Below are 26669 nucleotides of genomic sequence, written 5' to 3' on the forward strand. Positions count from 1 at the left end.
TGCTCAGCTGTTACTGACAAAATGCCAAATGTTTCCCTTTTCCTGCTCCTTCCAAGGGGCAGACTGTAAGGAGTTGCCCTTACGCAGGATGCTATCATGCCTCTCCAACGTCATAGACTATTTTTCCTCAGAAGAAAAGCCAGACTGTTTTTTTCCAGCTTTGGCAAGTTTTTTGAGAGAAAGCTGATTTCAAATCACTTTTTCTTTTTTTTGTATCAGACCTGTAATATCACAGAATGGCACTCATGGACTTTAATCCATTCTCCACATGCATTTCCTACTATCATTGGGACTGTGAGGAACTTACCTCCTTGCCAATAACCTGGTGCTTCAGGAAAACAAACTTGAATAAAGTACATTGACATGGGTATCTAGCTGGTGGAGAGCTGGCCGCAGGAATCCCTTTTAGAGGCACCCCCCACCCATTTACCATAACATGTGGTTTCATTTCAGAGGCCTCTGGTGTTAGCATTTCCATTTCCTCAGGAAGCCACATTTCATTCTTGCTCTAATTCCTGAAATGGAACGTACATTTTCCTTGGCCCAAGTTCAAGGAGTGCCTGGAGCAACAATGAAAACAGTTATAAGCAGGTTTCAGTCATGTTCACCCTTCCCTACTCCACCACCCATGGGAGTTCCTTGCTGGATTGAGAAGGATTGCTGCCAACTCTCTAAGAGCCAAGGAGGGTGTTGGGTGGCCACCAGAGGGGAGCCCTGCTGTCCTCTATGCCTGTTTTCTGGCTTCTGTTGGGAGATCTGGTTGCCCTCTAAGTGCCCACACACCACAGAGTCTTAATTAAGAAAGTATGTTCCCATTTCAAGTATGTTCCCATTTCATGTAACTGGAAAAGAATGAAAACAATGACAGCATTTATTTATCTTCACTATCAATATCATTCCTGTTTCTGAGTCTTAAAGGAATTATCTTGGTTATAAGTTTTGACCTCACACATGAGCTATTGAGAGAGTGTGGCTTCTTTCAGAGAGAGGGTTTCAATGCAAAGCAAAGCTGGTAATAGAGCCAAGTGCCCCCCCCCCCCGAATTTGAATCCAGTGGCTCAAGGACAGAGAAGTATAACTCAGCCTGAGAGCCTGCTTTCATTTATCAGAGAGTCAAACCTCTTTTCATTGGTTCCATTTACTTATATTTCTGAGCCTTCAAAGCAGTAAAAGCCATAATTTCTATCATCTGTTTTCCTGGCTGCTGTTCACACAGGACAGACCATGTGCTGGGATTGGGTGGGGTGCTCCTATGTGTTGCTAGTAGCCCTGGCGGTTGCAGGTTAATTGATTGAGTGTAAAATGGAGCAGCTGAGCCCAAGACAGCCTAGTTACCCAGGGCCACTTAGTGACTGTCAGCATTATTTCCGTAGGTAGTTGAGTAATCCTGTTATAGAAAACCTGTTTCAGGCACTGTGGTCTCTACACACTAATATCATAACCACCTGCTATGATATATATAGGTAGACCAAATCCACACCCGGCTAAGGACCTGTGAGCCAAAGAATAGAGGTAGCACCCAGATCCCAGCATATCACTAACTCTATAGGAATTCTCACCCAGTCAAGCAACCCTCTCTGCCTCTGGATTGGGAGCTTGGATATTTCTGTTGAACTTATCAGCAGTGGACACATAGTTTTTAGATCTATGCAGATCCAGCTTTGTGGTGGAGGAGGAAGCAATACTTGCTTGTGAGTGCTTCAGGAGTTTGCTGAACAGAGCACTTAAGAACAGGCAAAGATTTTGTACATAGGCTTTTATTTTGAGTCATCCAAATACTGTTCAGGACTGAAAGGCTTATTAGTCAACCCATTTATGTTGTAATAAATGGTAAGTTTTGGATCCCCAGTTATTGGATATCCTCTGCTGCCAATGTAATAAACCAGTTAAGCCAAATTAGTAAATCCAGGTTTAATCTGAGCAGAGCATTCCTGGATGGTCCCAGGGGGAAGAGAAGCCATGAGGGAAAACCACACGGGGAAGTCTTGGGCCTGACCTTAAATACCCTCCGGGGTGGAACTGCTGTAGCAGGAATCTTAACAAGTCTTATTAATAAAAACAAACCCAGGGCCAGGTATTGGGGTGAACACTGAAAGATCAGAGAGACAGAACACAAACCACAGCTACCTCATCTCGCCAACTCTCAGATGATCCTCTATCCTTGAACTGGAAGCCTCAGAGTCCTCACCTGAATGAATCTCAGCTGAACTGCTGCTAAAAGCCTAAAACCTTGACCAGGCTCTAGCTCCTGGTCCTCATGCCTTATATACCTTTCTGCTTCCTGCCATCATTCCCTGGGATTAAAGGCTCATTTCTTGGGATTAAAAGTCGTGTGTCACCATGCCTGGCTGTTTCTAGTGTGGCTTTGAACTCACAGAGATCCAGATGGATCTCTGCCTTTGGAATGCTAGGATTAAAGGTGCGTGTGCCACCATTTTCTGGCATCTATGTCTATCTAGTGGCTGTTCTGTTCTCTGACCCCAGATAAGTTTATTAAGTTGCACAATATATTGGGAAACACATTATCACCACAAGCTGCTGCATGCCGGGCTTTCTCAGGGGTGGGGTTTGGAGAGGGCAGCTCCAGGAGACATCCCCAACAATAAACTAAAACCTAAAATAAATTAGCTTAAAGATAAAAGGGAATCATTGGTTTATCTAACTAAAAAGCCCAGCAATAGAACACATGGCTTCAGGTATAGCTGGATCTAGAATTTGTGTGTTATCTGGGACACTGCTCAACTTGACATAGCTGCAACTTCATTCTTTGTCAATTTTTTCCCATGTTAAAAAAAAGGGAGGCACCAGCAGCTCCAGGTGTGTCTGTTGCTAAGCCTTTAAGATTTCAGGAAAAGAAGCCCTATTATGGTGGTGCACACCATTAATTCCAGCACTTGGGGGGTAGGGGCAGATGGATCTCTTAAGTTGGAGGCCAGCCTGGTCTACTGCAGAGAGAGTTCCAGGATAGCCAGGGCTACACAGAGAAACTCTGTCTCCAAACACACACACACACACACACACACACACACACACACACACACACACAAAAAAAAAAAAAAAAAAAAAAAAAAAAAAAAAGGAAAAGATTCCAGGAAAAGAAAAGACCAAACAGTTCCTTTTTAAAAGAGTAACTCTGCTGTCTGTGGTAACTACAAACATACTTAGACCCTCACAGCCAGTTCACATGGTGTGGATCCAGGTGCATGCTCACAAGACACCCCATATTCTATGAGTACTAGACAGTCAGGTGTTAAAAGGCTTACATGGAAAGTTGTGAGTGGTGTGAATTTATATATGTGTCTCCATACATGATGGGCTAGAAATGTAAGAGTGTTCCTCCCCTTAGGAGGGAGGAACTATTCAAAACTGGAGCAACATGTTCAGACACAGATCTGGGCCCCAACTTGGGAATTCAGATCCTGTCAGTCTGAATGAGCCTGGGATCTCCAGTTCCTAGAGGATGAAGGCATATCCTTGCTTGGAGCACCACTATCCTTGAGTGAAACTACAGTTAAGATTTTCTTATTTTATGGCTGAAGAAACAAGCTCAGAGAACTCAGGTTGTGTGACTAATTTTTTTCTTTGCTTTGGTTATCTTTATTGAAATGTTACTGCTTACCAGCAATGCAGTCACCAATTTCAACTGTATAACTAAATAACTTTTTATAAACATGTACAGTCACTTTAGTCATGACATAGAACGTTTCATCTATACCCAGAGCTCCCTCATACACCCCTGTCATGAACTCCTTGCTTTGATTGTTCTGATTTTGGTTTCTGTAGATTTGTCTTTTTTGACTTTTAGACTTATGGGATCAACTGTGCATGTGTTTCTTTTGCTTTCAGATCTTGGACCCCTACAGTGCCCCTTGGGTTCATCCATGCTGTGTTTACTGATGATGTCTAGCTGTGTGGCTTAAGTGTTAAGTGGTATTTGATTGCATGATCATGGTTTTTCCTATGTTTATTGATATATGTCCTTTCCAGGGGTCACCAGACTCTGGAGGGTCTTGGTTCCACTGGGAATGGACTTGGCTGGCTTTTCTGACTTCAGACCTGCTTTCCTTTACTGTTGGTCATATACTCAGGTTACAAGCATGTTTTCAGTACTTAGGTTTTTCAAGACAGCAGACATTCCCCTGGCTTTAGGAAGGAGGCAGCTATGTTAGAGGAATCAGGTCAGCATCATATTACATTGTAAAGGGGCTGGAGGCCCAAGGGCTTGGGAACATGGATTAGCATGTGATCAAATTGTGACCCTCCACCTTCTTTTGTAAATAAAATTTTATTAGACACAGCCAAACCTATAGACAATTCATTCAGTGCCAGGGGGACTTTCATTACAATTCCATTGTTGAACAACTATGACCCAAACCATATAGCCTTCAAAAGCTAAAATATTTACTACTGGTCTTTAAAAATTTTTGCTAACCTTTGCCTTAGATTCAGGGAGGGAGACAGACACTAGACTAGGTATTATCACCAGGGGTGGACCAAAGCAGAGCTTTGGAATACTGGGTAAAATTGAGCTTCAGTGTTGACCTTGGAGTCTGCCTTGAGATCTCTAATCATTTGTGAAACTGACAGGTAAGGAGGGCTCCAGTCTGTGAAGGGACTCTCAGCAGCTGGTCATTCTTATGCCTTTATTTTGTAGATGAAGAAACTGAGGCATAGAAATTCAGGCCCATGATTACTTGATATGATAGATGAGACTGCTTCTGCCAGTACCTTCTCTCTATAGTGCCCTTGTATTGTGAGAGGCCCAGGTCAGGAACCCAGGTATTGCTAGGAGAATGTTCTGAGGACAGGGCCTTTGGTCTTCTTCCGCCCTCTGTTGGTTGATGTCTTGGCAAAGGTCAGGCTGACCTGGGAAGATGGAGAGGGAAGAGGATTGCTGTGTGTGCTGTGTTTGAACATAGGTATAGAGACAGTTACACTTATCTCCAGGTAAATTCATCCTCCCACTCAACATGACTTAATAATGCTTGTTCCTTTGTTTCTTGCCCCTGTCCCCAAGCACCTTTGTTGTAGAATATTATCAGGGTGTGTTACTTTTGTTTATGCTCTGGAACATTTGTTTAATGATGCAAAGATGTGTTTGATTAAATAAAATTCGCCTGCAGTCAGGAGGCTGAGTCAGCAACTAGCAGACGGAAGTGGCAGGGAGGAGCCAGGTGAGAAAGGGTTTATAAGGAGGGTCAAGGAGAAGTACAAGGGTTTTTTGGAGGTCGTGAGCAAGGAAAGGAGGTGAGCTACATGCTATTCAGCCTCTGAAGAGCAAAATTCCATCATAACCTTTGAATCTTGAGTTCTTTAGAGGGAGAGAGGTTTAGTTAAGTTCCCTTTGTAGCTTTGCGAGAGTTGGCTAAGGTCCTTGCGGCCTAACTGCTGCTGGTAGCGGTGAAGTTCCAGTTGCTGATTCAGACAGCTGTGGCTTAAAAGGCAGCAACCATTTTAAAAAAGGACAACACACCTTCCACTTTCTTTAAGCCATTTCTTCAACTCTGTGGCACCCTGTAGTGGTCACTTACTCTGCCCTGAATTCAAGAAGTCACCTTTAAAATTAGGAGAATCTTCTAGTACAGAGAAGCAAGAAACCTTAGACGAGAGTATAATGGGTGAATAAAGGAAGAAAAGGAACAAAGTTGGTATGCTTGGGTGGGACATGCCAGTGATGTACAGGACCCAAAGCAAAATTTCAGATCTTATAATAGCTGGTATGTGTGTAGTGCATATGCAGTGTGCATGTTTCCCACATGTACACCTTCCCAGATTTTCCAGATGAAGAGACAGAAAAGGCTTCTGCCCTCTTGACACTTCCCAGGCAACACTGAAAACCTGATTGTGTATAGTACAGCCAGCAACTGCTATAACAGGGTCTACCCCAAGGGCACCCAACTTCATTATCATCAGACTTTGCAGGAACTATCTATCTGCTCTTCACATTAGTTCTTGCCACATTAAGAACTCTGCTTTGTACTTCCTCTTGTCACCTTCCCTTTCCATATTCTTCCTCCTATAGCCACATCCATTTCAAAGGAATCTCAGTTCCACTTGCTTTTGTAGATAAAAATATATAATCCTTATTGGAGACTGAGAACAAAGTCTAGAAAGACAATTACTGGTTCTTTGGTTTCTTCCTGGCCAGCTAGTAAGTAGCTTTCTTGCTTGGGATCTTCTGTATGGTTGGGAGAAGCAGTAAAAGGGGTTGGGGAAGGGGGTGGTCCTGACAGCTTATGTCAGAATCACATAGTGTTTATACTGTGCCTGTGTTTATATCAACCTTGTTTCCATACTGACAGGAAACACCATATGTAGTGGAAGAAATTCTGTCAGATGAACTCTTAGGGAATCACAATATAGTACATGAAATTTCATAATTGCTTTTGGAAACAGGGTTACCTTGCTCAAATCAAGTAAGAGATATTGTGCTTTTGAGCAGTTTGCTCAAAGAACAATGCATGTCTACTCTTTGTAGTTACTGTCAGATATGAATGCTCAGGCCTCAGGCTGGGCTTTAGCAGCGTGGAAGGAAAAACAAATCTCATCAGTCTTAAACCCTCAGGACTCTAGAAATAAGCAAGCCTCTTTCCAGGAAGTTCTAGAATCAGCTCCAGGGCTAAGGTCACATGCACTAACCTTAGTGGCTAGGTCTAGGGCATGGGCCACTTTCTGAACTTATGGTTGTGGCCAAGAAACAGGCCTCCAATTTGGCTATTACTGAGTCAAGTGCCCATGCTTAACCTTATCTTTGTGATGAGGAGAATGAAGGTTCTGATTGGATGGGGATGTGTCATTTGCCCATTCTTTTTTTTTTTCCCCCTTGAGACAGGGTTTCTCTGTGTGTCTTAGAACTTGCTCTGTAGACCAGACTGACCTCAGACTCACAGAGGTTGGCCTGCCTCTGCCTCCTGAGTGCTGGGATTAAAGGTGTATGCCACCTCCTCCTGGTTGTATTCACCCATTCTTGAACCTGTCATTATGTCTGGAAGACAGATGACTCTGTTTTGCTAGGTCTGAGTCACAAACCATTTTCAGAACTTGGATGGTACCAGCATCCCAGAACCAGAAGGTTTGGTGGGGATTTGTTCAGACTTGGAGAGGATGTTCCTTAGCAGAGAAGATGGGATAGACTTACATCCAGACTAATAATAGGTACCCCCTTGTTAGTGAATGGTTGTTCCTGCTCCATAACTGCTGAGGACTCAGCCCTTCCTTTCCACCAAGTTGCTTCCAGGCTCTATCAGTTTGAGGACAGCTGCAGATTAGAAGGTCAGAGCATCTGGGACAGCATGCCTCAGTGTTCATTTCCTCAAACATCCTCCAGCCAAGGAAAGCTCAAAGAAGCTTAAGTGTTATTGCTGGGAAAGAATCCTTGTCATAGCCCTGAATATGCACTTTCTCATATGAGGAAAAACAAAGAGGGTCAAAGAGAGGATAGGGTGAGCCATTGAGGTAACGAAACATCCAGAGCTAGCATTCCAGCTTCTGGCATTGGGGTTGGGTGGCTCACCTTGTTTCTTCTTCAGAACCCTCTTGGTGGCTAAGTGGCTGAAGGGTAGTCACTTTCTATTTCTATGCCTGTTTCTCTGGGAAATGCAGTTTTTATTTGAAGCATTCAAAGAGTGGGCTTTGTTCCAATAGGGTAAAAATGGAAGAAAAAAAAAGCAAAACAACTCAATGCAAAATTATATCCACTAGGATGCTTTGAATTATAAGTAATTTAGGATTTTTTTTCAAACTGCCCTAAGCATTCAGTTTTTCAGATGTGCTGTGAGCTTCAGGCAAGGTTTGGCCCAGATATCTGGACATTACCAGGGACAACTCTATATGTCGTTTTTCTCAGTTCTACTACATGGGGTTCAGCCTCATTCTCATAGTAGCTTTCTACACAAGGTTAAGGACACTATTGTAGGCACTGGCTTCCAGAGCAAAAAAGAGTACTAACTGAGTTGGTTTAGGCCATGAGCCTTACACCTTCACCCACTCACCAGAATCAGGCTCTGTTTCATGTTGTTAGGCCAGACAAGGAATGGAGCCATAATTGCCAAAACCACTGGTGTCTCCATATAGAAATCATATACTGAAAAACAGCCAGGTACCATTCTTTGTTCTAGACTTCTTTCTGTGTGTGTATGGGCAGATCCTATGAGATAATGGCTTAAGTTCACCATTTTCTTGTCTCATCTATCCAGGATTCTTGACCTAATTGTAGAGTAACAGATTGCCTTGCCTGATGCTCTACTGATCTCATCATACTTGTCTTGTCTCCAGACAGAGATTACTGCAGTCTATGCGACAAGCAACCAATTGGGAGACTGCTTTTTCGACAGTTCTGTGAAACCAGGCCTGGGCTGGATTGCTACATTCAGTTTCTGGACTTAGTGGTAAGTCCCCACCAAGTGGCCGTTGGGTCTTCTGTGATCAGCAATTGGTTTTTGTCCAGATGGTTTTGAAACCTAAAGAATCTAAACTCTCGTTGTGTGAGAAACTGTGAAAGTTCTTAATGTTGAGGTAGCTCTTGCCTTCCTCCACTGAAATTCAGGTAAAATGCACAGCTAGTATCTTTGTTTACCAGTTTACAGTCTATTTCCCCAGGGAATGCAAACTTTTGGCTTTTGAGCTTCTTGTCCACCCCATCCGGCAGTGCTCCCTGAACACACAGGCACCATCAGTAAACACTTGTTCAGTGAGTGCCCATTGGCTGTTTCAAGCCAGCCCCCACTGTCTCTGTCAGATGGCTGTGCCTGATGCTTCCAGGACTTCCTTTAGCTGGGTTGTGTCTCATTTGTTTAACAAAAGCATGAGCTTTTAGGGAGATTATGAAAATACTCAGTATTTATATCAGCCTTTGATCAGGATGGTCATGGCCCCTCAAGCTCATAGCCTAGACAACTGCCCTTTGGATTTCTATCTGTGGATGGAGATTAAGGACTCTAGGTGGCTGGAGAGAGCAATAGAGAACCCCTGTGAAGGGAGTGGAGCCAGTGGGATCTCCACTCAAGGATAGAACCATTTCTTAGAGACTTACATGGCCTCTACCTCTATTCCCCACAGGGCTCAAGTTTTTTATGTCTCTTCAGAGTTTCCCTGTTGTCTCTAGATCTATAAGCAAAACTACTAGGGTAGACTGAAGTTCCACTACCTCTATTAAGTCAACACACCATGCAGCCACTTCTTCCCTGTCCCCCAAACTCCCAGCCCTGAGTGTTCCTTGCTCTGCAGTTCCTGGAAGCTGAAGTCTTTGCAGTGCCCTTAACTCTTCCCTCTTCCTCATTCTTCCCCTGTGTTTGGGAAGCATGTGCCTCAGCTCCTTGACCTCTTGAGCCCTTTTCATCACCTGTGGGCTCTACCCCAGCCCTAGTCCTGACACAGGCCCTGGCATCTTTCACTTGAATGATCAAGCTAGTTCTCAACCATGACTGAGTATTAAAAACACCGGGAGCCTTAAAAATTACCAGTGCCTAAGCTGAAGCCCAGACTAATAAATTTGGATCTCTGAGAGTGGGGCCTGGTGATTTTTTTGAAAAGTTATTATGGAAAGTTTCAGACTATTAAAAAAGTAAAAGTCAGCTGTGTAATGTAATTAGCCCTCATGTGCCTTTCACCTCACTTCAACAGTGATCAGTCCAGACTTCCACCCTCCTCTCAGCAGTGGTTTATGGCAAGTATCAGCTATCAAAATTGTTTCATCTGTGAAGTTTTCAGTATATATCTTTAAAGATTAAGAGTTCTTTAAAACAAAATAAAACCAAAAAATGACTAAGGGTTTATGTCTTAGTCAGTGTTCTGTTGCTGTGAAAAGACACCATGACCATGGCTATTCTTATAAGAGAAAGCATTTAACTGGAGGATTTCTTACAGTTTCAGGGATTTAGTCTATTACCACCATGGTGGGAAGGGAAGCATGGCAGCATGCAGGTAGATGCTGGAACATAGTTGAGAGCTACATCCGAGAGAGAGAGAGAGAGAGAGAGAGAGAGAGAGAGAGAGAGAGAGAGAGAGAGATGGGGGCACATGCGCGCGCGCGTGCGCGCGCACACACACACACACACACACACACACACACACACACACATTCTGGGCTTGGCATGGTCTTTTGAAACCTTAAAGCCCACCCCCAATGACACGCTTCCTCCAACAAGGCCATATCTCCTAATCCTCCCAAGTAGTTCCACTCCCTGATGACGAAGCATTCAAATGTATGAGCCTATGGGAGCCATTCTTATTCAAACCACAACAGCTTAGGATTTGTTTCAGTGACAGAGCTCTGGCCTAGTACATACAAAAAGACCTGGGTTCCATCTCCAGCAATGCATAAAAACAACACATGCAAGAAAAAAGAAAGAAGGAAAACTCACACCACAATACTGTTATTACAGCTAAAATTTTCTTTATTATAATCAAATATGAGTGTATAAATTTCTGATTCTTTTGTACACTTTATGATTTGTGTTTTGCTATCTGTGGAACTGATCTGGGGAGGTCATGCTGAGAGAAGATCAAGAGTTTCATGTCATAGTCCGAGCCTCTTCAGCACTCAGTGGAGTTTAATAGACATACATGTGAAGATACTTCAAGAGAGATAGGTATCTAGATCTGGAGCTCACAGGAAGGCTTGGGCTAGGAATGGAAAAACCAGGAATAGTCACTATACAGCTGAGACATAAAGCTTAGGGCTGTGGGAGCTGTTTTGCCCAGCAGGTAGAGGCAGCTGGAGCAGCAATGATGACCAGTGTCTGCAAGTACAGGACCAAGGCTGTTCCCCATCTGGAAAAGATGAGGTGGCCACAACCTTGAGACCTGTCTGAAGAGTTGATGAGGCAGAGCAGGGTCAGGCTGAGCTGAGGAGCTGGTGGAATTTTCCAACCATGTGTTCTATTAGGTGCATCTAGTCCATGAGAAGGGAAGAAATAAAACTCAATGGATACTCAGTTTCATTCTGATTGTGTAGTCCTTCCCTTCTTACTGGGCCAGTACCAAGAGCTGTTTATTAGAAAGGAAATGGGAGTCTGTCTCTTGCATTAATAGATTAAATGCTCTAAAAACACCTGGGCAGAGCCCCCTGTTTAGAGCTGGCCTGTCCCTTAGTAAGTCCCTTTCATTGCCACCTGTTGTCATAATTAGCCTCTGGACTCCTTTTATATTTGAGGACTTTGCTGAATTTTCTGGTGCCAACATAACTTCTCATCTGAAATTATTATTTTTTTCTTTAATTTTGACTGGATGAAGGAGGTGGGAAGTAATAGCATCCTTGGCATTGCAGTTAATTAGCACACTGGAAACTTAGGGCCTTAGCCAGTGCCATCCTCAGCATTCTTACCTCTCTGTTAAATTTTCACTAAGTGGAGCTTATTAAAACTAAGTTTTCTTCACAGGGCTATGACAAAGCCCAAGAAGTGCTCTTCTGAAGTCTCATCATCTGCATTACTCAGGCCAAGTACAAACAGTGGCAGTTGTTTTGAGGGTAGAGTCCATGTGTATTACTCCTCAGATAGTGCAGCTAACTCACCCGAGTCTAGGCTGTCAAATGGCTTCCACAGTTCTCTCATTGAGAGGCAGAGTCAGTAACCTAAGTCTGACCTCTAGAAGGCAAAGAAAGGTTTGGTTATCTGTCTAGGGACTGGATGGTGGCTCAGGCTAGTGTCATCCCCACAGGCTAAGAAGATCTTACCATGAGCATCTTCAAACTAGATAGGTTGCTCCCTAAACATCCTTTCTGGAGACCTTAACCACTGGCTGGTCACGTGTGAAAAACACATTTTGACAAGATCCAAAGTTTGCTAGTCTCTTCTTGGGGTGTGAGGGAAGGTTGGATATTGAGCCTGGTTTGCTTGGCATGTATTTATTGGGTGTCTCCTACAAGTGAGACTGTCTTCTGCAGTTTGGGGCTGTATAGTAAATGGAAAAGGCAAGTTCTTTTTCAGTGTTTTGCAGTCATTATGGTGGCTGCACCTTAAGAAACTACTGTCCCAACTGCCAATTCCAACTCCATAGCTACCAGCAGAACAGCCACAGCCAGGCCAGGAATTCTGTTTCCTTAGGCACTGCTAAATCTCTATCCTGTAGAACTCAGGATTCAAAGGTTGGATGAAATCTGCTAGCTCAGAGAGGCTGAATAGCTAATAGCTAACCTTTTCTCCTTGCTTGCATCTTCCAAAAAACAGCCTTCCTTCTGCTCAGCCCCCACTAAAGAACCCATGCTACACTTAGCTCCTCCCTACCACTTCCTGTCAGTTAGTTGCTGACTCAGCTTCCTGACCACAGATTAATTTTATTTAATCAAACAAATGTAACAAAAACAGCAGAAACAAATGTAACACACCTTTACACAGTTAAAATAGTATTCCACAATACTTTACCACATTGGAGCCTAAATTTTGGGATAAAGAAAAGATCAAATATCAGCAGATAAGAAAATGTCAAAAGAAGTAAGCAGCACCAACTATAAAATTCAGAGAGCTGTTAAGAGTAGGAATCAATGTATTAGAGTAGGTCTCTGATTCTTGTGCCTGCTATTGAGGCTCCTCTTCTTTTTTTGGATTGCCTGGTCCAGCCTTGATGTGATGTTTTTTATTCATCTCATTATATTTTATTTTGCCATGTTTAGTTGTTGTCTCATAGAAGCCTGTTCTTTTCTAATGCGAGACAGAAAGGGACTGGGTCCCAAGGGGAGGGGAAGTGGGGAGGAACTGGGAGGGAAGCTGTAATTAGGATGTATTGTATGAGAAAAGAACCTATTTTCAATAAAAGGAAAAAAAATGAAAAAAGTAATACTATGTATTAGCTCATAGTCTTGTATGTTAGGAACTCTGGGATGGTGTAGAAGGTGTTCTTGGCTCAAGGATCTGGAAGGATCACACTGAGATGTTGGCTGGGTCTGCTTCCCAGTTATTCACATGGCTGACAAGTTGGTGCTGGCTATTCTCCTGACAGCTCTCGCCATGGGGTGGCTTGAGCATCTTCACACCATGGCTGGCTCTCCAGATTAAGAAATACAGTAGCATAGTAGGAGCTGCAACATGATCTCAGAGCATCCATGCTGCTGTTGCCCTGCTGTTAGCAGGTACATGAGTCAACATGAGAAGAGAATTCTCCAGAACCTGAGGCAAGAGTTGCTGAGCCCATTTTGTTAGCTGGCAGTTTCAAAGATGATGCAATAACAAAAGAAACCTCTTGTCAGAAAATGCTAAAATGTCAAGCAAAGCCTTTCATTGGCCTAGAATTACACATGAGCACACATAATTAGTGACTTTATGCCTGATTGTTTGGAATTATGTAAAATAATTTTTCATAATTCTACCTTACTAGGACAGTAAGTATTCTGCTTCTTTTTGTCTTTCTGTTACTGTTCTATTTTTTCCCTTTTTTTGAGGGGGGAGGGCAGGATATATATATATAGTTCAGGCTGGTCTCGAAAATACTGTGGATGATTTTGAGCTTCTGATCCTCCTGCTTCCAGCTCCTAAGTGCTGTGATTAAAGGTGTGCATCACCAAACCTGGTTTTATATGGTACTGGTGATTGAACCCAGGGCTTTGTGCAGGCCAACCAAGTACTCTGCCTAACCTAAGTTATATCCCCAGCCTGAAGGTCCTACTTCTCTAGATGCAAAAAGACCTACAGGAGTTGGCAAAGTCAGACCCTATAGACTCAAGGTTATCTGAAAAGAGTGCTTCTTCTAAAATGGAGTCATCTAGTGGACACTTGTAGAATTGTCCAGTCTTCTAGATGTCCTACTTCTATTTCCTAATTATATGACTGTTCCAAATGATGCCAGCCTAGACTACAGTTGATTATTAGAGCAGAGCTGAGCCTATGAGCTGAGACAAATGAAGGAAGCCTTGCTCTGGAGTCAGTGGATTGAGTGAAAGTTCTTCTTTCATAGAGTAAGTTTAAAGTAGGGGGCTATGGAAAAAAGAAAGCATCTTCAACAAATGGTGCTGGCATAACTGGATGTCAATGTGTAGAAGGCTGCAAATAGATCCATATGTGTCATTGTGCACAAAACTTAAGTCCAAGTGGATCAAAGACCTCAACATAAATCCAGTTACTCTGAACCTGATAGAAGACAAAGTAGGAAGTAGTCTTGAATGCATTGGCATAGGAGATTACTTCCTAAATATACACCAGTAGCACAGACACTGAGAGAAACAATCAATCAATGGGATCTGTTGAAACTGAGAAGCTTTTGTAGAGCAAAGGACACGGTCAATAAGACAAAGTGATAGCCTACAGAATGGGAAAAGATCTTCACCAACCCCACATCTAACAGAGGGCTGATATCCAGAATACATAAAGAACTCAAGAAATTAGACATCAAAATGCCCAACAGTCCAATTAAGAAATGGGCTATAGAACTAAACAGAATTCTCAACAGAGGAAGCTCAAATGGCTGAAAGACATTTAAGGAATTGCTCAACATCCCTAAGCATCAGGGAAATGCAAATCAAAACGATGCTGAGATACCACCTTACACCCGTCAGAATGGCTAAGATCAAAAACACTGAAGACAGCTTATGCTGGAGAGGATGTGAAGCTGGTGAAATGGATCATAGGGTAATAGTGCTTTCTACCAAGACTGATGACCTGAGTTTCATCCCCAGTTGCCACCATGGATGAAGAGAATCAATTCACAAAAGTTGTCCTCTAACTTGTGTGTGTGTCTCTTGGTCCTAGGAGCCAAGAAAGCAAAGTTTTGCCTGAATTCATTTAGTCTGAGGTTACTTTCATTCAGAGTGACAGAGACAGGCTTTTGTGTGGTGGTCTGATGAGCTTGATTGTGGGGAACTCATTCTGGGAGGTGGGGGTAGAGGAAAAGCAGTCATTGGGGGAGAGGATGGAGAGCCATCTGAGTCTGAGTTTCAGAAGAGGAATGTGGGACAGACAAGAGGTGGTATACTAGAGCTCCTCTGATGTGAGACTCTGTGATACTGGGACTTCTCACCTCCCTCTTGGGAGATCCAGTGGCTCTTTCCTCCTCCCTTCTATTCAGTACCTGCTTTAACCCATACATTACTCACAGGCTAAGGTCCAAAGGTCATTCCTGGTAGTTTTAGTTTTGCATAGCTAGGGATCTGTTCTTCCCTTCTCTCACAGATCCCATCTCATATGCTGTGTAAAGATGACACAGTGACCTGGTTGGGCTGTTCAATGAGGAACATATGACAGGCAGATACAGCTTTTGGAGTAGGCTAGATCCCTCTGACCCTGGACCTCTGAGGGTGTTCCCCATGCAGTGGCTCAGCATTATAGCTGTAGAGCAGAAAGAAAGCCAGGTTGGGGCCTACCCCCTGCAACATGGTGCAGACTATCACCTGGGATTTCCTAGGAAATGGACACTCACTTGAAGTGTGAATGTGGTTCATAGCAGGGAAGTTTACAAAGTGCACACAAGGTGAGAAGATCAGCTGGTGGACTTCCCTTCTGCTGTCACCATGTTCTGACATGCTAGGTTGAGGGAAGGGCTGAACAGGAGGCTGGTCTGTGAAACCTGGGTCTTCAGAAGAAGATCTGGGGACTGAGATGCCAAGGTGAAAGGGAGTTGAGAAAACTACTTCATTTTCACACTGTCTTTCCCTTCTATGGGGTGGAAAGGGCTTGGAGGAGCAGCCTCTGTAGTCAGCACATGCAAATAACCAGGGCTAGTGTAGGTGGACCTTGCTGTTTCTGCAGAAAGGTCTACTTGGAGTAGCACTGCTGACCAGGCATGGTACAAGCCTGCATCACAGGCTTTGGAATAGCTGACCATACCAATAATTACAGAAGCTGGAGATAGCAAAGTTTCATGGCATGTCTGACTTCATATTTCTGCCAGCGTTAGAGAAGGTGACGCTAAGTCTGCTGAGGCAAAGCAGAAACTAGTATAAACTCTTGTTGTTGTTTTCTCTTAAAGACAAAGTATACTGTATAGCCTTGGCTGGTTTGGAGGATGGCCTCAAATTCACAGAAATCACTGTGCGTCAAATGTTAGAATTAAAGGTATATGCCACCACATCCAGCTTAGATGCTGCTCTTGATCCAGAGTGGCTCCTTTGAACATGGCGGGGGGGGGGGTGGATTTCCCTGCTAGGACCTGTTTTCCTTGGTGTTTTCTGAGATGATGATGAAGTTTAAGCAGGCCCAGAGCATAAAATAGCAGGTTTAGAAGCTAGTGATGTTAGTGCTCTGGCAGCACAGATAGATGACTAATCTTTTGTTGTCTGAACTCAGCAGAGCATTTTGCTCCTTATGTCAGGGCAGCACCTGTTCCTCAAGGCCATCCTTCATTTGTTATAAATCGCAGAGAAGATGGTGAAGTATTGCCTGCCTTGTTTGCACCTGGAGTGAATTGAAAGAAGAAATAGCCTCCAAGGGCACTGAGTTATGAGCAGTGGGAAGGACTCAGATGGTCAGGAAAGAAGATGTCTAGAATCTCTTCTGCTGTGGTAGGGGACATGGCATGGCCTACTACCCACTCTGGTGGGAAGGTGTCATCTTTAGATGGAGTTCAAAGGACATTCCTTGCATTAGGTTTTCCTTTCTTGTCTTTTAGAAATTACGAGACAAGTTCTTCCTATGGAGACTTGGCTGACTTTAGAACTAGAGATTCCCCTGCCTCAACTGCCAAGAGCTAGAATTATGAGTTTATTACACAGCACATAGCTATTTATCTTCTGTAAAGTTATCATCTGCCTGCCATTTTTGGAAATTTCTAGACTCTTGGTATAAACTACTATTTGCTGCTTCCATTTTCTAGAATGAGCTGGTATAAACTAATTGGAGCTTTTCCCCACTACTGGACAGGAATATTGGCAAAAAGATGGTTTCTGGACTGGTTACAGCCTTGTGTCATGTGATCTGCCTTGAGCCCATCCATCATGGCACCTTCTCTCTTTAGGTGGCCTCTCAGGACTTGTCCCCACTGGCCCCAGCCCTCATTGGGATCATTCCAGAGACAAGACCTGTCACTCTAGGTGACTTAATCAGTGTGAAAAAACCAGCTGGCACCTTTCTGTGGTTTTCTGCCTCCCAAAACTAATGCTTCTCAAGTAGTGGTGGCCTGACATAGTCTCGTCAAAAAAGGCCTTTTGATCCAGGAGTGGGAAGGCCTGTCCCCAAGTGCTCCCAGCTGCCTTCCAGTGGAGCTTTGCTCCCATCTGGCCTCTACTGGGAGAAAGCTGACCTGAATGTGATATTATTTTCTTTTTTAACATGGCTTTTAGAACCCAGAGCAATAATATTTTTAGCTGGTCACTGAGCCTGATCAGTGAGCCCCAGATCTCCGTCTGGTTAAATAGAACTACCTTTATAGATGTATTTTGGGACAGTGCAAATTCAGTGTTCAGAGTGGGGTTTAGTTACCACAAATGGTCAGCCATTTGCCCAGGGACCTGGACCTATAAAGCAGTCTGGCTATATTGATGTGCCAGACCACAGGGTGAGGCTTCCAGGAACACAGGATACTGGGTGCTTCTTTGCTCCTGGAAAAGAAAGGTTGGCCTTAGTGTTGAAGCTCTTTTGGTACCAGCTCTGCTATATTTGAAGCTTGGAACCTCAGTGTTTTCCTCTGTATATTGGGAACAGTCATACCTGCCATGTTTGGCAAGTCTGTCATCAATGCATCATGTGGAATAAATCAATCTCAATCTCTGTCTCTGACTCTGTCTCTGTCTCTCTCTCTCTTTCTGTCTCTCTCTCTGTCTCTCTCACTCTCTCTCACTCTCACTCTGTGTGTGTGTATGTGTGTGTGTGTGTGTGTGTGTGTGTGTGTGTGTGTGTGTGTGTGTACACAGGTGTGTATGTATGTGTACCATCTGAATTTTAGGGGAGATTGTTGGGAATATAGGGGAAGAAGGTAACAGGAAGAATCAAGAAGAAATAGCTACCTCCTCTCCTTAAAGCATCTCAGAAATTCATCAGTCAAATCAAGACATCATGAAAGTTGCAGTAGTCTAAGCCTCCTTTTGCTGGTGATAAGGGATTGGCTATAGGAGAGATGTGCTGTGACCTGGTGGCACAGTGGAAATCAGGTCCTAGTGGGTCAGTCTTTACTCTGTTACTACTGGCTGTGTGAACATTGGCAAGTTCTTTGCCTCTCTGAGCCTCAGTTCTAGCCTATAAAATAAGTGGTTGAATATCTTCTAGAGCAACCACACTATAGCCGAAATGGTCATATGTTTCATGTTTATACATTGCAGAGTTGTGGATCTTGGCTCTTTTATTAGAAGATTGGCATCAAGGCAAAGGAACTTGTTTGCTTTGGATAAAAATGTGCTGCTCCCTCTGTGGACCTTCCACATGCTTCTTGACTTTATTTATTTATTTTTTTATTTCCAGGAGGGTCTTTTGGCAGGAATAAGGAGACTAGAACTTAGATCCTGAGCTGTGAGTTGCCTTCAATTTGGCAAGAAGGGCCTAGTATCTACTGTACCGTTGAATGCTTGCAGACCTGTCCACACTGGTCATTTCCCATGACTTTTTGGTCTGTAGGCTGACAAATTGTCAGGTGGTAGGTTTTGAAGTGGTTATACACCATCTGCAATTAGTTGCTTTGACTAAATGAGAAAGGCAAACTCACTCAAGCTTCTTGTTACACATTTAGCAAGTGCATTGGATGAGTGAAGGAGCCCTTCTTGGCTCAGGGAACATGTAAACTTTGATTTTCTGATTTCTTTAGAGCTTGGAATTTCCTGAATTTACCAGTGACCTGGAGTTCTAAGTCTCTTAATGGTTCCAAGAAAGAGTTTTGAGTATGGAGTTCAGAGCCCCAGCCATGCCACCTCTGGCTTCACAACTCTGGGCAAGTGGCTTTTCACTACTAAATAGTGTAGAATGGTATCCTTTGAGTCCCTGGTTCCTGATCTGTCAAAATGTGATGGATTCAGCTTTAGGCTACTGCTGCCATGAACTTCACTATGCCTTCCCAATCATGATTAAATATATTCTTTAAAACTTAAGCTAGAATAAATTCTTCCTTTCTTAATTTGCTTTTGAATTTTGTTATTGCAACACAGAAAGTAATTAAAACAAAAAAAAAGTTAGTGCTGAGAAAGGGGATTATTACTGTGATAGACCTAACCATGTGGTTTGTAGGCCTTCAGAATTGGTTGACCAAAGACATGTAGAAGAGTTTGGAGCTGCAGGCTAGAATATAGTAAGTAGAATTTAATGGGCCATTCTGGTGGGAGTTCAGAAGATCTAAATGCTGGTACAAATGTAGTAAAGGCTAGGCCCACAAGGAATCAGAGAGAAACAAATTCTATGGGTAATTGGGCTAGAGGCCACTTCTGACAAAGAATCTGGCTACATTTTACCTAGGTCTGAGATAAAATCCTATATTTTTAGTATGTTTAATGGAAGAAATTTCATTAACAGTATAGTCAGACTGTGGCCTGGTTTTTCCTCTCTTCTTTTAGTTTGATTTAAAGAAAAAATCTGAGCAAAATTAGAACAGATAGATATGAAAAATGTTGAATTTGGTGAAGGAAAGAATGTATGAGTGTACTTAAAGTTGTAGATGGGGCAGGCACAGAAAAAGCTAAGGATAAAAGTAGCTATAATTGCTAGAGAGATTAGCATCATGGAGCACAGGAACAATAGGAAAGGGGTCTTGAAGATGAGAGCTCACTCATAGAAGGCTCCAGGACATAAAAATGGAAATTGAGTTGAAAGTAAAGTGTGTGGGGTGTTTGTGTATGTATGTGGGGCGGGGGTGCCTGAGACTATAAAGCTTCCAAGGCAGCTTACTATGCTTTCCCAGAGTATCTGAGCAGACATTCAGAGACCCAATGCAGCCTTAATAAAAAGGGGTTCTGGATACATCTTGAGCTAGCAGCAGAACCTGACGGCACCTCTACATAGTGCTAACTTTGCAGGCATCCTGAATGCAAGAGTTACAGGGTCATGGAGGCTTGTACCAGGGTTCCAGGAAAAGGCCAATGAGGCCAGGAAATTTCTGACAAGCCACACTGTCCCTGCAGGGAATTCACATGTGTTGTAGTTGACAGGACTGTAGGAGTTGTACTGGTCAAGTCTGTTGGAGCTCATATGTTGTTGCCACAAACCCTAGATGCTGGACATGAAGCTACAGTGTTTGGTGCTTGCTGTGCTACATTTCATTCTTGCTTTGGTTCAGTCTTGCTTTTCTCCTGTTCCTTCCTTTTGGAATGGGAATGCTTATTCTACCACTTTATATTAGAAGAATGTAACTTTTTAATTTTTATAGGGATCACAGCTAAGAGTATGTCTTGTGTTTCAGGGGTCTCAGAAAAGCTTTTGGACTTTTGAACATGTTTGGAACCATAAACACTAAGGAGACTCTTAAAGTTGTGTTGCATGGATTTTGCTTTATGAGATAACTGAGAGCCTATGGGGCCAAAGACAGAATGTTTTGGTTTGGATGTCAAATGTTTCCACTGCCTCCTGTGTTTGAACACTTAGTCCCTAGTATGGTGATTCTGTTTGTGGAGGTTATAGAACCTTTGGGACAAAGGGGTTAGGCCCTGTGGCTGACATGGTGCTCTAGTGGCAAGTCTTGCATGTTATGGTCCAATTATACTTTCAGCCTGAGTTTTGCTTCCTGGTCTAACAAAATGTGATTAACCTGGGTCCCCATTCCTGCCACCATGAACTCTACCATGGCCTCCTCACTATGATGGTTCTCAATCTTTCTAATGCTGAGACCCTTTAATACAATTCCCCATGTGGTGATCCCCAACCATAAAATCATTTTGTTGCTACTTCACCATTATTTTGCTGCTGTTAAGAATGTGGCCCAGTGGTGGTGGCACACACCTTTAATCCCAGCTGTTGGGAGGTAGAGGCAGGCAGATCTCTATGAGTTCGATGCCAGCCTGGTCTACAGAGTGAATTCCAGGAGAGCCAGGGCTACACAGTGATACCCTGTTTCAAAAAACTGGAAAAAAATCATAATGTAAATTTCTGATATGGGACCCCCAAAGGGATTGTGGCCCACAGATTGAGAACTGCTAGACTATATCATTTAAAGTTGTAAACCTATTTCCCTTAAAAATAAATAACAGTTTTTGTTCCCTTGTCATTTTAGCTGGTTCTTTTAATGTTCTGATAAGATCCTATAGAAAACTCCCCATGTTTCTTTTTTGTCAATTTCTATTTCTATTTTCTATTAGAAAAATCAAATTTGTAGCAGAAATCTTTTGGGCTCATGGTTTCAGAGGTTTCAGTTCATGGTTGGCTGGATCAACTCCTATGGAGGGTAGAATTTTTTTATTGGACTTTGAGCTCCCTGGCCAGGTCTTCCTCTCTCTGTGCTCCTGTTCTACAGGAGGAGGGGACTGGTCAGATGGTTCCTGACCAAGAGGTTCCAAGGCTCCATAATTATTTCAACTTCAGTAGCAAAACTGTTATTTTTTTCCTTCTGTTTTAGGCAGACTATGAAGTTACTCCAGATGAAAAACTTGGAGAGAAGGGGAAGGAAATAATGACCAAGTACCTCACTCCAAAGGTAAGAGTCCTCCCAAACTTCTCATTGGGAGGTATGGGAAGCCCTGTCTAGGAATGTGGGCAGCCCTGACATACATGAATGGTGGCTGCCAGTGGTTCCCAGAGTGCTACAGTTTCCACTTTTACCCAGACTATGTCCCAACCTCATAGAGTCAGAAGTGGGTGGTTCAGGATGGACCTGGCATAGGATAGGAAACCTGGTACCTTCTTAGGATCCTCTTATTGCCCACTGCCCACAGATTTAGACAGGAAGGTGAGTCTCATTAAAATTGGGGTTGGAAGTGCACAGAAAAAAGGTCTCAGCAGAATGCAGTTCCAGTAAAATGATGGGGAGGGTCAGGGCCAGGAATGACCAGGAGGGAGAGGTCCATCAAGCAGTTTAGAACTGGGAAATGAGGGGAATCCTTGAGAGAAATTAGGGAATTCTGAAGTGTGTTCTAGAGAATACTGAAGAACAGGAGTCTACTCTGACCTTAATATCTATCCAGTTGTTGAAGAAACTAATGACACAGCCCCTACAGGCCAGGTAACCTTGATTTTCTAGTATCTGCTGCCTTTTGTTACATTATAGAAAATGTTCTTTTGAGAATAAATGACTGTTGAGGAGCCCTCATCTATTTTGTTCTCTTCAAGGCTCAGGTTACATCATGGAAGAAGGAGTGGAAAGAATGTAATATCCAAAGGAAGGGTTGGAGTGTTATGGAGCACTGTCTTTTAGGCAAGACATAGTTAACATAGTTTTTGGACTCTTTTTTGTTTGTTTTGTTTTGTTTTTCAAGACAAAGTTTCTCTGTATAGCTCTGGCTGTCCTGGAACTCTATGTAGACTAGGCTGGCCCCAAAATCACGTGATCTGTCTACCTCTGCCTTCCAATTAAAGATATGTACCACCACTGCCTGGCAGTTGTAGTCATTACCTCACAGTCACTGTAGTTACCTACACAAGATCTATAAGATGGAGCCTGTCACAAAGGAGGAAGGGCTCATGAGGCCTTACCCACTCCTCCCCAAGTATCTATAACCAGTTAATGGTTGCTGGAGGAAGGAGAAAGACACAACCTTAATGAAACTCATTTGGTGAGTTGGTGGTGGTTTATAACACTGACTTGACCCATTTAATGATCTGGTCATAGCTGTTCTACCTATTTGGTCAAGCTGCTTTAGCTGAGTGAACCCTAGAAACATCTACCTCCTCTCTCTACCACCTTTTTTTTTTTTTGTTTTGTTTTTTTGAGATAACTCACTATTCCAGGCTGGCTAAGAACTCAGTGTGCAGTCTAACTTCAAACATTTTTTAAATTTGCAGTGTGTGTGTGTGTGCGCGCGCACACACACACACACACACATATATGCCATGACATGCACAGAGGTTAAAGAGAATTTCATGAGTCATTTATCTCTTTCCACCATGTGGGACCTGGGGCTCAAACTCAGGTCATCAGGCTTGGTGGCAAGTGATTTTACACACTGAGCCATCTCCCCAGCCCTCAAATATTTAATTCTCCTGCCTCAGTATCCTACTTGGTAGGATTGTAAACATGAGTAACCATAACCAATTTTAGTTTTCCTTTTTGAAAAGTAGCTTCCCTATTGGACTCAACTGGTGCAGACCATCAACTCTAGAGATAAGAGCTATCTTTGTGAACAGTTTCTTACCCCTTGGGGCCAATGATCATTGTGTTCAGTCCCCTAGACATTGGGCACAGTTCCTCAATGGATGTCCCAGGTTAATGACAGACCAAGTCACCACATCCGCAGGACAAAGTCCTAACCACCATTCTCTCTCAATACTTAGTACCTGTTCTCAAGCAGGTGTGTTCCTCAGTGATTACAATTGGCATGGCCATATCCTTTCCATGCCAAACTCAGTGTTATAGCCAAATGTGTAACCCGTATAATTCTGCTTCTCCAAATGTCTACTGAGTGGCCACCTCTGATATATTATAAATCTCGTTCTTGCTTCTGCACTGGTTCTTCTTCCCCTTAGCTTCTATCCTAGTCACACACTTCTGTTTATGGGACCTGCAGGCATCACTAATCCTGTATAGAACCAGCAGAATTAATGCTGATAAAATGCCTCTCAAAGCAAAAACTGCCCAGCTTGCTCTGGCCAGTGTATGACCTGACAATATGGCTGCACCCTCCATCTGTGAGCCATTGAATAGCATGCTATTAATGTCAGCATACAAGTGGTTCATCCTCTTGACCCACAGACATGGCATATGAAGCAGCTGAAGGTGGCTGCACTTCTGGTGTAGCCACCATGTAAAACACAGCAAACACTCTGAGTGTGAATAGATGTCTCAAGTCTGGAGGCAATGCTCCTAAGGGGAGAAAGTATCCTGGGGGATGATGGTGACAACAGCTCCCTGGCTGAGCTTCTAGTATGCCAGGCTTCCAGATTGTACACATATAGGCAGGCAGGGCCTATAGACCTCAGAACTCATGCTGTCAGCCCATGAAGTCTTTACCACCCTCTACCAAGGCATTGTCCTACCACAAGTTTATGAAGCCTGGTCCTCTTCTTCATTTGCACCACCAATGAGGCTGCCACCTACATGTGTACACCCAAAACAATGGCAGCTGACAAGTACTGTTTATTTGCTGTTTCAAGCACTAGCTCAGAGTCCTTTTTATTATATTACTGTAGATACTCCATCCTACAGCTGAAGAAGGGGAGGCTTGCCAGCTGTCACTTCCCAGTTCACACAGCTAGAAAGTGGCAAGGCCAGGACTTGATCCTAATCTTTGTGATTTAGGAATTCTGGGTCTTTCCCAAGGAGCACCGTTTACCATTCCTCCCATTCAGTCCCCTACCTCTGGTCATCTAGTGAGGGTAGAGAGTTTCCTTTGCCCCAAAGGGAGTAGGCTCTGTGGTCTGTCTCAGTGTAGGGTATCAGAAAGCACTGGGCCTGCTCCTCTTTCTCTTTCCCTAGTGCAGAAGCCTCTGTCAGAAGACCCTTATCTGAGTCTTCAGGTTCCATACCTCTGTTCATGTTGCCTCATCTTCTAGAGACAGGAGCCCTGGATTCCCTCATCAGCTTACATGGTTTTATAAGTGCCTTGATGCTTGCCAACATTTTTTTTTCCTTAAGTGCTCCTCAATTTCTGAAATTTAAACCACACCATCTGCTGCTGTCCAAGGACCTGGGGGAGGCCATCCCCTGGGTTGAGTGTTTTCCTACAATAAATTTTGGACTGCCTTCTCAGCCTTCCCTGGAGGAGCTTTCTCAAAAGCCTCCTTCACTTCTCAATGATGCAGAGGCCCAGGTACAGGGGAAGCAAAGGTCTGGGTGAGGGTCTGATCTGGAGGCTGATGGCTTCAGTGAAGCCCCAGAGCCAGTGCCCCCAAACTAAATCATCATCGGCATAGGCCCTTCTTCAGATGGAAAGTGAGTCCCAAGAAGCTGACAGCCCAGCCAATGAACCAGGGGAGCTTCTAGGAGGCCATGTTGCCAAATCTGAAAGGGAGAGGTGAAAAAGAAGGGAAAGGAGAACATTTCATGGGCCTCTCCGAGCACCAGATACACAAGTGGTGTGCATGCATACATGCAGGAAAACACTCACTCATATAAAATGAAAATGAAATAAATTACATTAGATCATGTAACCATCACCTGAAAATTCTTATTTATCTATATCTTCATCAGTATTTTTCTCTTTCTCCATTTTCTCTCTCCTCCTCACTCTGTGTTTTGTGTGTTTGTGTGTGTGTGTGTGTGTGTGTGTGTGTGAGAGAGAGAGAGAGAGAGAGAGAGAGAGAGAGAGAGAGAGAGAGAGAAGGAAAGAAGGAAAGAAGGAAAGAAGGAAAGGAGAGGAGAGAATGAACACAAACGAGCAGAGAACTATCGAGAATGTTTATGTGGGTGCATTTACATGTGTATGCATGTGGGGAATCCAGAGATTGATTTTAGGTATCTTTCTCTGTTGCTCTTCATCTTATTTTTAGAGACAGTCTCTCATTGAACCTAGAGTTCACCATTTTGGCTATACTTGCTGGCCAACAGGTCCTGAGATCTGCCTGTTAATGCTTCCTCAGTGTTGGAGTTATATGTGCACCATCACACCCACATTTTATGTGGGTCCTGGGTATCTGAATGTAGGTCCTAGCACTTATGCAGTGAGTACTTTACCCACTGAGCCATTCCATCAGCCCTCAGTTTTCTGCTTTAACTTTATCAACCTTAGTGGGTATGAGGTGGTTTCCTGGTACAATTTTGATTTTGATTTCCCTGGTCGCTGATAATGTTTCAATTTTTCCTGTGCTTATTCACCATCTGTGTATTCTTTGAAAAAGGTCTGTTCAAATCCTCTGCCCATTTTTAAAGTTAGTTGTAAGTCAACAGCAAAAAGACAAACAAGAATTCTTTATGTTCTAGATACAAGTCTCTTCTCAAATATATGATTTGCAACTATTTTCTCCATTGTGGACCTCATCTTTTTACTTTCTTGATGGTATTATTTGAGATATTTAAAATTTTTTGATGAAATTCATACTTCATTTCTGTTATTATTTTCAAATGACTTATGCTTGCCTTGTCTTACCTGTTTTTCTAAGAAGTCCTGTGTCCCTCTGGGAACAGGGTGTATATAGGGACAAAAAGAACAAATCTAGGTGTATATGCTATGTCATGAGCCACTCTTCCTCTGGAGAACCAAAACCTTGATGTCTGTCAGAAAAAGGTCAGGACCAAGCCTGACCCTTCACAACCATTCCACACCAACATCCTCCTGCTGTTTTCTGTGACAGACTTCTGTAGCCTTTAGGTCCTTAGGAGTACAACACTGCACTGCACTGATTTCTTACAGATGTGTGGATCTTCCAAGTAACACTCTAAGAGGACATTTGTACATCTGCTTTACAGGCCAGGCAGCTAAGGTTTGGGAAGATAAGCCAGTTCAGAGTGGAGCACTGAGTAACTTGCCTCAGCAGTGCTATCTGTAGGACATTTTGCTGTGGCTCATTTTAGTTTGTCTCATGAACCATTGTGTTGAGTTTCCATTATTGAAGTCTTAATAACTAAGGCCTGCTAGAAAGTATAAGTAGATATATGAAGCTCAATGCTGATGCATAGATTCCCCCTGCCCCAACCTCCCAACAGACATATACACAATCACTGACCAGAAGCAACTTAGAAGAGGAAAGGGTTTGTTTGGTTTATGACTTCCAGATCACAGTCCATCACTGGGGGAAGTCAGAGCAGGA

At 43.3% G+C, this 26669-nt stretch overlaps 1 protein-coding gene across 3 annotated transcripts in view; it reads left to right on the forward strand.

Annotated features, from left to right (window-relative positions):
* Positions 1-26669, forward strand: part of Grk5 (G protein-coupled receptor kinase 5) — a 215125-nt gene that overhangs the window by 140588 nt on the left and 47868 nt on the right. For all 3 annotated transcript variants that reach the window (XM_036174650.1, XM_036174668.1, XM_036174658.1), the window contains 2 exons: positions 8275-8387; positions 21388-21465. In XM_036174650.1, coding sequence (XP_036030543.1) covers positions 8275-8387; positions 21388-21465 — 191 coding nt within the window. The remainder of the gene's footprint in view (positions 1-8274; positions 8388-21387; positions 21466-26669) is intronic.

This window comes from Onychomys torridus, chromosome 1 (genome assembly GCF_903995425.1).
Source record: "Onychomys torridus chromosome 1, mOncTor1.1, whole genome shotgun sequence".
Classification (NCBI taxonomy): domain Eukaryota; kingdom Metazoa; phylum Chordata; class Mammalia; order Rodentia; family Cricetidae; genus Onychomys; species Onychomys torridus.